We start from the raw sequence: 13082 nt of genomic DNA on the forward strand, positions 1-13082 counted from the left end.
TAAATAAAAAACAATATGTTTTTTAGCGCATTTTTGCACGTGTATGTGGTATTTAACAATATTTACACAAAAAGTAAACATTACACATTGAGATAATAAAAAAAAAGAAAATCAATGTCAGACGATGCTAAAAGCAAACATATGGGCGTGGCCTCTTACGTCATCAAAAGGGGTCAGGAAAATTCTCTAGACTGTCACACGTGAAAACAAGCTTCTACGAAATATGTGTGATTTTGACTATTCTTTTAAATAAGTTTTGAGAGGATCTGTCGCTTTTAAACAGACTCGTATCGTTGGTCGAGTGACATCGTCTGTTTCCTTTCATACAGTCTGTGAGTTTGAAGCCGTCATGTGTGAAGTTGAGGAGGATTATAATGGTCTGGAGTGTAAACAGGAGAAGAGACCTGTGCCGACGTGAGTTGAACTAAACAACCACTGTGTGTGTGTGTGTGTCAGAATTAAGAACCATGTTTTGGACAATATAGTGATGATTGTACCATTATATTTTTGTTGTGGCGATGTGAGCGAGTGCATCGTAAATCCATCTTCCAACCCGTGTTTTCTTATTATCCTGAATCACTAAGTTACGACTATAACAAGTTTATATTCGGACTATTTAAGACCGAGTGGGACATCAACCGCTGCGGAGTAGCACAGTACCTGCGTGACTCGTCATAGACATAAACAGTGAGAAGTAGTTCCGTCTATAATGTTCTTCCGCAAGACTGGATTGTCAAAAGTTTTTGTTCAATATATAAATATTTGTATTTTGAGATAAGTTCGTGGTACTAATTAATATCTAAGATGTAATCATGATTTTATTCCCATTGACATTATATTTTCTTCTAATATTTTTTTATCGCTTCTCAATTAAAGCAGTATTTCATGTTGTAATAAAGACTGCCTTTAAAATAATTATTTTGAAGGCAGATTAGTGCCATCTGGTCCGAAGTAAAAAAGAAAAACGTATGTAATGTTGTGGTGTAACCCCTAGATTCATATTTAGCTCAATATAAGAGGCGTATACATTAGTAAGAGATTAATACTTACTTTTATTAGGTTTTGGATTTTGATATATATTTAGACATTCTTAAAGGCTACTTTTTGTCAAGGGTTAGATTTTTTTTTCTTTTTTTTAAATGTTCATAACAATAGTGCATAACAATAGTGAATAACAAAAATTTTTTTAATGTAAAAAAAGAAAAACGGTAAAGAAAATGCTGTTTTTTTTTGTTATTTTAAAAACACTTTTTTTGTTATTCACATCAACAAATTACAGAATCTTTTAAATGTAATTTTTTTTCACTCACTCACTAATTTTTTATTTTTGAGTTCAGTTCCCTGTTCTGTGATTTGCTTTACTGTTTTATGTGTTTTCTATCTTATTATTTGTTTTCTTGGCTTTGTAAAGCATGTTGGTCAACACCAGCTGTTTTTAAACGTGCTATACAAATAATTTTGTATATTTTTCAGGCCGGACAGGAAGTGTGTGAAGTGTAAGGAGGGAACTGCCGTGCTCATCATTCGTGTCAGTGATGCGTTTTGCCGGTAGGTGATCATTGATCATCTCCGTGTTTTAATTACTCTTCATTAAGTGATGCAGTCTCACCAAAAACGCTCGTTCTGTCCTCGACTAGGTCCTGCTTCAAGGAGTACTTCGTACACAAGTTTCGGGCCATGCTGGGAAAGAATCGAGTCATATTTCCACAGGAGAAGGTGAATATAAAAACAATATCCTCAGTTTTAGTGGAATTATGGAAAATCTGATTGAGGCAAACTATGACTTGCCTAATAACACTACATGCCTTTTCCCAGACACAATATATTTATCAGCATAAATAATAATAATTATTATTATTATTAAATCAATGGCATTCATCAACAATGAGTATTGCAAAAAAAAGCATCAGTTTTATCCATTGATTGAAAACATTTTTTATATTAAACAAACTCTCAATAGAAAAAGCTGTTCTAAACCATCTTGATAATGAGCGTTTGCTTTCTGACCAATCAGAGCAGAGCAGCTCTCAGAGAGGCGGAGCTTAGAGAGACTTAGAAGCGTTTCAGACACTGATGCTGTAATGAACATTATGAGGAAATTAAAGTGTTTTTGACCTTGGATGCGTGTAAACCTGATATAGGAGACGCCAACACAACATTAGGAATCTTTAAAATGCCATAAAAGGGCACTTTAAAAATCCCTTAGATCCTTCATCATCCACACTGACTCAGTTGTTTGATCACCGACCGTCACACTTTTGCTCTCCTCAGGTTCTTCTGGCTGTTTCTGGTGGCGCCGCCTCTTGCTCGATGCTCTCACAAGTTATAGAGGTAAAATACAGAAATAATATGTGTTTTTAGAGAAATAAAGTGTGTGTGTGTGTGTGTGTGAATGTATTTTTACAATCTGTATTGTATAAAGCACTAGAGAAATAAACGTGACTTTCTGCTTTCCTTTGTTCAGGGCTTGAGTCGAGATGCTCCCAAAAAGTTACGATTTATGCCTGGAATCATTTACATCGACGGTAAAGCCCTTCCGACCAGTAGGGCATTATTCATGCATCTCAGAATTATGATATTTTAAACCGGGTTTGATGTGTGTTAGACGGCGGCGCTTGTGGGCGGAGTCAAGAGGAGCGACAGCGATCTTTAGATCAACTGAAGAGCATCTTCACACACACCGGCTTCCCGTACTTTATAGTTCCCCTGGAGCAGGTAAACGGACCCAGTTCCTTCCCTCTGTGCAGAGAGAGAGATAGAGAGAGAGACATTCAATGACTCTCCGCCTCACTCACTCACAAACACAATCTCTCACTCACTGACTCACTTACTGACTCACTCACTCACTCTCTGACTCACTCACTCACTCTCTGACTCACTCACTCTCTGACTCACTCACTCTCTGACTCACTCACTCTTCGACTCACTCACTCTCCGACTCACTCACTCACAAACACACTCACTCACGCCCTAACTCTCTCAGTCAATGACTCACTGACTCACTCACTCCCTGACTCACTGACTCACTCACTCTCCGACTCACTGACTCACTCACTCACTCTCTGACTCACTCACTCTCCGACTCACTCACTCACAAACACACTCACTCACTAACTCACTCCCTGACTCTCTCAGTCAATGACTCACTGACTCACTCACTCACTCACTCTCCGACTCACTCACTCACTCTCTGACTCACTCACTCTCCGACTCACTCACTCACAAACACACTCACTCACTAACTCACTCCCTGACTCTCTCAGTCAATGACTCACTGACTCACTCACTCACTGACTCACTCACTCTCTGACTCACTCACTCACAAACACACTCACTCACTAACTCACTCACTCACTCACTCCCTGACTCTCTCAGTCAATGACTCACTGACTCACTCACTCCCTGACTCACTCACTCTCCGACTCACTCCCTGACTCTCTCAGTCAATGACTCACTGACTCACTCACTCCCTGACTCACTCACTCTCCGACTCACTCACTCACTAACTCACTCACTCCCTGACTCTCTCAGTCAATGACTCACTGACTCGCTCACTGACTCACTCACTCCCTGACTCACTCACTTACTGACTCACTCACTCCATGACTCTATCAGTCACTGACTCACTCACTCACTAACTCACTCACTCATTCCCTGACTCTCTCAGTCAATGACTCACTGACTCACTCACTCCCTGACTCACTGACTCACTCCATGACTCTATCAGTCAATGACTCACTGACTCACTCACTCCATGACTCTATCAGTCAATAACTCACTGACTCACTCTCTGACTTTCTCAGTCAATGGCTGTGTCCGAAATCTCCACTCAAACCACTACTCTCACTATGTAGAGCACTATATAGTGAGCTAACCAGCATAATAGAAACACCACTTTCGGACACTACATGATCGTCTCTCGGCGCCGTTGATTACGTCATTGCTGTCGCCCGTCCGCCATTTTTACGATCAGCGCAATGCATGGTGGTATGTAGGGCTTGGGTTAGTGACCATCGGTTGTACACTACTTTTCAAAATGCATTCTGGGATACATTGAGTGGACTATATAGGGTATAATAATCATCACTGTACATTCGGACAGCACTACAAAATGGCGAGCTCACTATATAGTCCACTATATAGTGAGTAGTGGGAGATTTCGGACACAGCCAATGACTCACTCACTCACTCACATATTGCCAAAGCATTAATAACACTATATAATTAAAATAATTAAATAAATGAACAATGATAAAAATGAATACACATTTTACATGAAAATAATCAAAGCAATAAAACCGTTTAATCTTCTAATATTTATCAAATTGTCTCTAGGAATATAGTTGGTAGCTACACTACATGTTGGACTCCCTGACTCTGACTGGTGTAATGCTTTGCTCGTGACGTTTCTCAGGTGTTCGCTCTGCCCACCTCTGTACTGGTGCCGGTCACGTCTGATCCCGACCCGTCCAATCCCAGCTATAAAGTCGCTGTGGACCAGTTCATCCGAGAGGAGCAGAAGCGGACGGAAGAGGATTCAGCCAGCGCTGTGGCTCGGCTCACTGTAGAGGACTCGGCTTACTCTCCTGAACACAAGCTGGCGCTGGAGAGCCTGTTCTCATCACTGAACACACTGACGGCGAAAGAGGACATGTTACACACACTCCGGTGAGTCACTCTTTAGAAATCACTCTCGAAGATCTCTCAAATCTGATTGATTTCAAGAAAACATCTGCTCAATTCACTGCATGCTTCCACAAAACTGATTCATTTGAGTCTCTGTATTTGATTTAGACGAAAATCTTTGTTATATAAACATTAGGGCTGGGTATTGAAACAGAATTTATGATTCATTTCGATTTTGTTTCACAAGCTTGCAATTTGATTCAATTTCAATTCAGTTTGATTCGATATTGATTAAGTTGGTACATTACTATAATATTATAGGTTAAAATGAACTGATTTGTTTGGGCTACTTCCATTTAAATTACAAAAGGAAGTTTTTAATCATAATGACTTTCGAATATAAAGAAATATTGGTTATCAGCTTTCGAATATAAAGAATTATCGGCTATCGGCTTTCAAATATAAATAGTTATCGGCTTTAAAATATAAAGAATTAGCAGTGATCGGCTTTCGAATATAAAGAATTATCGGTTATCAGCTTTCAAATAGAAAGAATTATCATCATCGGCTTTCAAATATAAAAAATTATCGGTTATCGGCTTTCAAATATAAAGAATTGTCGGTTATCGGCTTTCGAATATAAATAGTTATCGGCTTTAAAATATAAAGAATTAGCAGTGATCGGCTTTCGAATATAAAGAATTATCGGTTATCAGCTTTCAAATAGAAAGAATTATTGGTTATCGGCTCTCGGATTTCAAATATAAAGAATTATCATCATCGGCTTTCAAATATAAAAAATTATCGGTTATCGGCTTTCAAATATAAAGAATTGTCGGTTATTGGCTTTCGAATATAAAGAGTTGTCGGTTATCGGCTTTCGAATATAAAGAAGAAGCAGTTATCGGCTTTCGAATAAAAAAATATCGGTTATCTGCATTCGAATATAAAGAATTATCGGTTATTGGCTTTAAAATATAAATAATTTATCGGTTATCAGCTTTCAAATATAAAGAATTATCGGTTATTGGCTTTCAAGTATAAAGAATTATCGGTTATCGGCTTTCAAATATAAAGAATTATCGGTTATCGGCTTTCGAATATAAAGAATTATCGGTTATCAGCTTTCGAATATAAAGAATTATCGGTTATGGCTTTCGAATATAAATAATTATCGGTTATGGCTTTCGAATATACAGAATTATCGGTTATCGGCTTTCGAATATAAAGAATTATCGGTTATTGGCTTTCAAATATAAAGAATTATCAGTTATTGGCTTTCGAATATAAAGAATTATCGGTTATCAGCTTTCGAATATAAAGAATTATCGGTTATCGGCTTTCGAATATAAAGAATTATCGGTTATTGGCTTTCGAATATACAGAATTATCGGTTATTGGCTTTTGAATATAAAGAATTATCGGTTATCAGCTTTCGAATATAAAGAATTAGCGGTTATCGGCTTTCGAATATAAAGAATTATCGGTTATTGGCTTTCAAATATAAAGAATTATCGGTTATTGGCTTTCGAATATAAAGAATTATCGGTTATCGGCTTTCAAATATAAAGAATTATCGGTTATCGGCTTTTAAATATAAAGAATTATCGGCTTTCAAATATACAGAATTATCGGCCAATATTTTCATATCGGTGCATAGTTCAGTTTCGATTCACTGCTACTCTCTTTGAATCCCTAATAAGTATCGTGCAACAAAGCGGCGCAAAACTAAAGTGTCAACTTATTACAGATAATAACCCTGATGGTTATTACAGAATGCCACCATTGACCTCAAACACATGGGAATGCCTCTGAACCAATCGTAATCAAGAGTTCAGCTTAGCCTTGGTGTAAAGAGTTGAGTGTGTGTGTGTGTGTGTGTCGAGACAGACTTCACCTGATCCTGCACGTCGCCCGAGAGAACGGCTTCTCGAAGGTCATGATGGGGGAAAGCTGCTCTCGGCTGGCTGTGAAACTGCTGAGTAACATCGCTCTGGGTCGCGGAGCAGCGCTGGCTTCAGACACGGTGAGGACGCCACAAGAACAAGCCCACGGTTCCTCATGACGACCTCAGAGCTGCGACTGAGATGTGTGTGTGCTTCCATGATTAGTCGTCATCTATGGATAACACATTATAATACTGTTCCTTCATTGATAAATAACTACACAGGGACACATGTGACCCTGAACCACAAAACCAGTCACAGAGTCATTTGTTTTAATTGAGATCTATATATCACATAAAAGCTGAATACATAAGCTCTCCATTGATGTATGGGTTATTAGCCATATTTAGCCGAGATGTGACTACATCTGAAATCTGAGGGTGCGAAAAAAATCGGAAAATTACCTTTATTTATGTTCACGATTTTGCTGCATTCACTCACAAAAATAAATGTTTTATATATTTGCGGTAAGGAATGTACAAAATATCTTTACTTAATATCCTAATGATTTTTGTCATAAAAGAAAAAACGATAAGTTTGTCATCCGTGTGTCATGTGACTGGTTTCGTGGTCACATGTCTCCATGAACTGTCTCGTAGGGTTTCTGTGATCCTCGGTTCGGGGATGTGGTGATCGTGCGGCCCATGAGGGATTATTCCTCTAAAGAGATCGCCGCGTACTGTAGGATGTTTCACGTGCCGTCCGTCTTTATCCCGGGTCTGGAGACCAAGGTGAGAGTGTGTGTGTGTCCTCAGGCCTAACGCACTGAGACGCTTTCCTTTGAAAACAAAACGTTTCTGGTCAGAGAAGCGCCGTCTTTAGATGTAGGGATCACTGCAGACGTGACTCTGATCCTGCGCTTCAACTTCCCCTTCAGACTCCGGATAAAGCCGGCATCCAGCGACTCACGGAGGCTTTCGTCACCAACCTTCAGGCCGAGTTCCCCTCCACTGTCAGCACCATCTACAGGTCCTCTTCCTCATCTCATCTTCATCAACAGCTCTGACTTCAGTGTTTTATATTTCATTGTTGTCTCGATGTTTGCTCCTCAGAACGAGTGAGAAGCTTCACACAGTCAAACCTTCCGGAAGTGAAGCCACTGAACCTGCGTCTAAATGCCTTCTGTGTGTGTGCGCTCTCGACACTGATGTGGGTGAGTGTGTGTGTGCGCTCTCGACACTGATGTGGGTGAGTGTGTGTGTGCGCTCTCGACACTGATGTGGGTGAGTGTGTGTGTGCGCTCTCGACACTGATGTGGGTGAGTGTGTGTGTGCGCTCTCGACACTGATGTGGGTGAGTGTGTGTGACAGGGCCATCAGCGAGAGTGCAGAACGCGGGAGTCAGTCGTGGCTTACTATAAAGGAAGCGCTATTGACAATCTAAATAATAGTTTTGTTTGACTACGGCAGCTGGTTTAGTCCAAAAATGTGCGGGTCTGTTCGAGGTCGGATCACGTTCTGCACAAACAAACCGCACCGAGGGGGATGACGGACTCTGCGACTCGACCCAACTAAAGGAAAGCACCTGGTTATCAGTTATTTGCTTTCAAATGTAAAGAAGTATCGGTTATCGGCTTTCGAATGTAAAGAATTATTGGTTTTTGGCTTTCGAATGTAAAGAATTATAGGTTTTTGGCTTTCGAATATAAAGAATTATCGGTTAGTGGCTTTCGAATATAAAGAATTATCGGTCATCGGCTTTCAAATGTAACGAATTATTGGTTATCGGCTTTCGAATGTAAAGAATTATCGATTATTGGCTTTCGAATGTAAAGAATTATCGGTTATTGGCTTTCGAATGTAAAGAATTATCGGTTTTTGGCTTTCGAATGTAAAGAATTATCGGTCATCGGCTTTCAAATGTAACGAATTATTGGTTATCGGCTTTCAAATATAAAGAATTATCGATTATTGGCTTTCGAATGTAAAGAATTATCGGTTATTGGCTTTCGAATGTAAAGAATTATCGGTTTTTGGCTTTCGAATGTAAAGAATTATCGGTCATCGCCTTTCAAATGTAACGAATTATTGGTTATCGGCTTTCGAATGTAAAGAATTATCGGTTCTCGGCATTCAAATATAAAGAATTATCGGTTATCGGCTTTCGAATGTAAAGAATTATCGGTTATCGGCATTCAAATATAAAGAATTATCGGTTATCGGCTTTCGAATGTAAAGAATTATCGGTTATCGGCTTTCGAATGTAAAGAATTATCGGTTTTTGGCTTTCGAATATAAAGAATTATTGGTTATTGGCTTTCAAGTATAAAGAATTATCGGTCATTGGCTTTCGAATATAAAGAATTATCGGTTATTGGCTTTCGAATATAAAGAATTATCGATTATTGGCTTTCAAATATAAAGAATTATCGGTTATCGGCTTTCGAATGTAAATAATTATCGGTTATTGGCTTTCAAATATAAAGAATTATCGGTTATCGGCTTTCGAATGTAAAGAATTATCGGTTTTTGGCTTTCGAATGTAAAGAATTATCGTTTTTTGGCTTTCGAATATAAAGAATTATCGGTTATTGGCTTTCAAATATAAAGAATTATCGGTTATTTGCTTTCAAATATAAAGAATTATCGGTTATTTGCTTTCAAATATAAATAATTATCGGTTATTGGCTTTCAAATATAAAGAATTATCGGTTATTTGCTTTCAAATGTAAAGAAGTATCGGTTATTTGCTTTCAAATATAAAGAATTATCGGTTATTTGCTTTCAAATATAAAGAATTATCGGTTATTTGCTTTCAAATGTAAAGAAGTATCGGTTATTTGCTTTCAAATATAAAGAATTATCGGTTATTTGCTTTCAAATGTAAAGAATTATCGGTTATTGGCTTTCGAATATAAAGAATTATCGGTCATTGGCTTTCGAATATAAAGAATTATCAGTTATTGGCTTTGGAATATAAAGAATTATCGGTTATTGGCTTTCAAATATACAGAATTATCGGCCAATATTTTCAAATCGGTGCATCTCTAATAGTTCAGTTTCAATTCACTGCTACTCTCTTTGAATCCCTAATAAGTATCGTGCAACAAAGCAGCGCAAAACTAAAGTGTCAACTTATTACTGATAATAACCCTGATGGTTATTACAGAATGCCACCATTGACCTCAAACACATGGGAATGCCTCTGAACCACATCAACTAAAGGAAAGCACCTGGGTCCGATGATTCCCGCAGGATTGCTCGAGTCTCCTCCTCCTCTCTGGCCGGCGGCGGTGAAGTGTTCGCACAACGAGGACGTTCATTTGACGAATGAGAGTCGGCGCTGCTGGGAGTAATGCAGTAATTATAATAGTATGTTCGTTCATGTTGTTAGAGTTACCCGCCGAACTGACGACACGCTGACGTCACACACACGTCCGTTTACAAACCAATCAGAGTCGAGATGCCGCCCACATAGATGATGACGCACGCCCGTCATGTAGAGTTCTTCAGTGCGCTCGCATAATAACAATGTGAAAACAAAACTTACCAAGTGTATGAAATGTATCCAGACATGAACTTTGGTTCGGTCCTGGTGGACCCGCCCAACACCACAAACGGCTGCCATGATCCAAACATGAGCCTGACGTAACTGTGTTCCTCTGCAGATAAAGCTTCGGCTTTCCACGCCACTCTGGTGTCTGAGCAGCTGTCCCAGATCAAGCCCCAGGACGTGTCCCATGATGCAGTGCGCTGCTCGGAGACTGAGTGTTGTGGGACCGGCGGCTGCTCCTCAAACCGGTGGCGTATTTCTTCTCTCTTTCGTGTATTATAAGCCGAGTCCGTAGACGACGTGCTCTTGATGTTATTCCTGCTTCTCTGGTGTATCTCAGGGTTCCTGCACATCAGGACTGGAGGACGCTGTTGTGTTACAGCTGTAGACTCACGCTCAAGGACATGGTGAGCGACAAAATCAAATAACAGATTTAAAGCACACCCATTATACAAGATGTAAAATAAGTCTTTGACGTGTGTGTGTGTGTGTGTGTGAGCTCAAACACCCCACAGATCATTTTTATAGCATGTTAAAATGGCCGCTAAATCATGCCTTTTTGTGTGTGTGTCTCTTTAAATGCAAATGAGGTGGTGTGCCACGCCCCCTTTTAAGAAGAGGGCGGGGCTTCGAGCGCTTATTCTGGGCAACAAAACACGCAGTAAAATATCCGAAACTGTACGGATGTAATATATGGCGTAAGGAGAGAGAACGGGGGTAGTTTAGTTTAATCACGGTTATAACTTATGTTGTCATCTTGCTTTAATCCAGTATTAATACAATAAACTTCTTAAAACTTATTAATAAAGTTTAGGCCATCACACAAAAGCTAAATGGTACGTTTCACTCCATCAAAACACAGTATAAGAAGTGTGCATTAAAGTGTTATCCATAAACTCTCTCTCTCTCCCTTTCATTATCATCAATTAAACCCAAACACTCGTTACAACGAACAGCTGACGCATATGCTTAATAACCTGATAAACTTTATATCTGTAAAATAACTGTAATAAAGTGTGCGCTCTCTCTAGTGGCTGTATTTTTATCATTGCTGCTGATTGTGTTCACACACTGCCAACACACATTGGTCCAAAAAAAAAAAGGATTTTGCATAATATAATTGTTATTGGGGTGCTTTAAAGGTGCAGTGTGTAATATTCAGGAGGATCTGTTGACAGAAATGCAATATCATATCCATAACTGTGTTTTCAGTGGTGTATAAAGACCTTACTAATGAAGCGTTATGTGTTCACACATCCACATGTTTCTACGGTGGCCCTGAGGGGACAAACGCGTTTCTTCACTGTTCTTCGTGTAAAGATCTAGCGAATAAAACACCGACACAATGATGAACAAGTCACAATAATAATCACAATAACATCGTTTTGCTGAAAAATAAAGTAAATTAATTTATCTTGGTAAAGAAACTTCAGTGTTTAACTACTCTCTGCTGTCTCAGACGACGACATCACTTCCTGTCGGTCACCGTAACTTCAGTTGGGTGTAATTCACAACCTCACCACTAGATGCCGCTTGAACTTACACACTGCACCTTTAACAAGTATATAAAGGTTCACTTTTAGAGCCCTACAGTGGGGAAAGAAATGAACCCAACGTGTGTTAGTGAACACTTCCTCTTTCCCACAGGGATCCGTCGACGCTCTTCCCGCATACATCAGGACAGAGGCGGAGAAGCGGAGGAAAAGGTGGGAAGTTAAATCACCTTAAATAATCTTCTTCATTGTTCACATCATCATATTCCTTCTTCAATGGACGCAAAATGTTAATATCCGGGACGCTCTTCTCCGTACATGAGTTTCAAAAATATGAAACGGTCCAGTCACTCGAGTCTTTCACAGCCGAAGTTAATCGATAAGATTAAGAGACTGAAATAATTCATATTCAGAACTATTATATCCCAGCTGATTAAAACACCCTCATGTACACACACACACACAACGAGAGTATTTGGCACACACACACTGTAGAAATTTTTTTTCAAAAAAAATTTGTTATCACAACATTTTTTCTTTTGTCAAATCAAATTAGTTCAGATAACTTAATATTTTGAGTTTCTGATGATTAAATCAGTCTCTTTCATTGTATTAACTCACTTTTTCCAGTTCAATCAACTTAAAATTAAGGCAACCAGGTTACTTATTTTTTTTAAGTTAAACCAACAATATTTTTTACAGTGCAGGATTGTTTGGGATTTTCCGTAATAAAAGCGGTTTCTTTTGTTTTGTATCTTTAGGTTCAGTTTTATGAATGACCATGTGAACGCTACACGAACCAAGAGTAAATTATCATCTTATTTTTTGATTCGGACCAAAAGAAGCGTGAACCGCCTCAGTCACTCGACATGTTTACGAATTTATCTAGTGCGCAAAATTTGAATAAATCATAGAACAAGAACATCACTTCCGGATAAACTGGTGCCAAATATCACTAGAGAAAACGTTCGTTGCATTTCTTTGGTGGATAAAGACTTGCTTTCGGCGGCAGAATCGAGTTTAAACTGAACACTAATCATCAAACTGAACCGCTTTGACGTTTTGAGATGCTGTGACGCGATTGGTCCGCTGGTTATGCCGTCACATGACTTTTTGGACGTGCATCGAGGGATGTTTTTCCAGTGCATGAAAAAAAAAGTTGTTTTTTTTATGTTCATTTTTAGAGTTGATGTGCATCTTGGCATTTCCATTCAGCATTTTTTTTTTAATTTTATGCAAAATCCCCAAATTTGCATGTGAATGTCTGGTTTCTTCCCACAGAGCTTTGATGAAGATGGAAATCAGCGAGTATCTTTTGGAGGACGGCGACTAGCAGATGTTTAGTTTGAAAAGTGATATTTAAGTATTGCATTGTAATAATTTCATTATTTGTCTCCATTTGAAAGTGAATTAAAAAAAAGTTTTAAATATTTAATAGCGGCACGTTTTTTGTTGCTTGAGCACCTTTGGCTTGTTTTATAGCATCAGTGAACCTGTCGCCTGCCATTTAAATCAATATAAACTT

At 38.8% G+C, this 13082-nt stretch overlaps 1 protein-coding gene across 1 annotated transcript; it reads left to right on the plus strand.

Annotated features, from left to right (window-relative positions):
* Positions 1–150: 150 nt before the first annotated feature.
* ctu2 (cytosolic thiouridylase subunit 2 homolog (S. pombe)) lies at positions 151–12992 on the plus strand. Its single transcript, XM_039690767.2, has 15 exons — positions 151–414; positions 1474–1548; positions 1638–1716; positions 2272–2331; positions 2465–2525; positions 2606–2715; positions 4415–4668; positions 6517–6652; positions 7172–7303; positions 7450–7541; positions 7625–7725; positions 10180–10312; positions 10405–10471; positions 11712–11770; positions 12839–12992. Exons 1-15 carry the CDS (start codon positions 350–352, stop codon positions 12888–12890), a joined length of 1476 nt encoding a protein of 491 aa, XP_039546701.2. The 5' UTR covers positions 151–349; the 3' UTR covers positions 12891–12992.
* Positions 12993–13082: the final 90 nt, after the last annotated feature.

Source organism: Pimephales promelas, chromosome 1 (assembly GCF_988280905.1).
Source record: "Pimephales promelas chromosome 1, fPimPro1.hap1.1, whole genome shotgun sequence".
NCBI classification, from domain to species: Eukaryota; Metazoa; Chordata; class Actinopteri; order Cypriniformes; family Leuciscidae; genus Pimephales; species Pimephales promelas.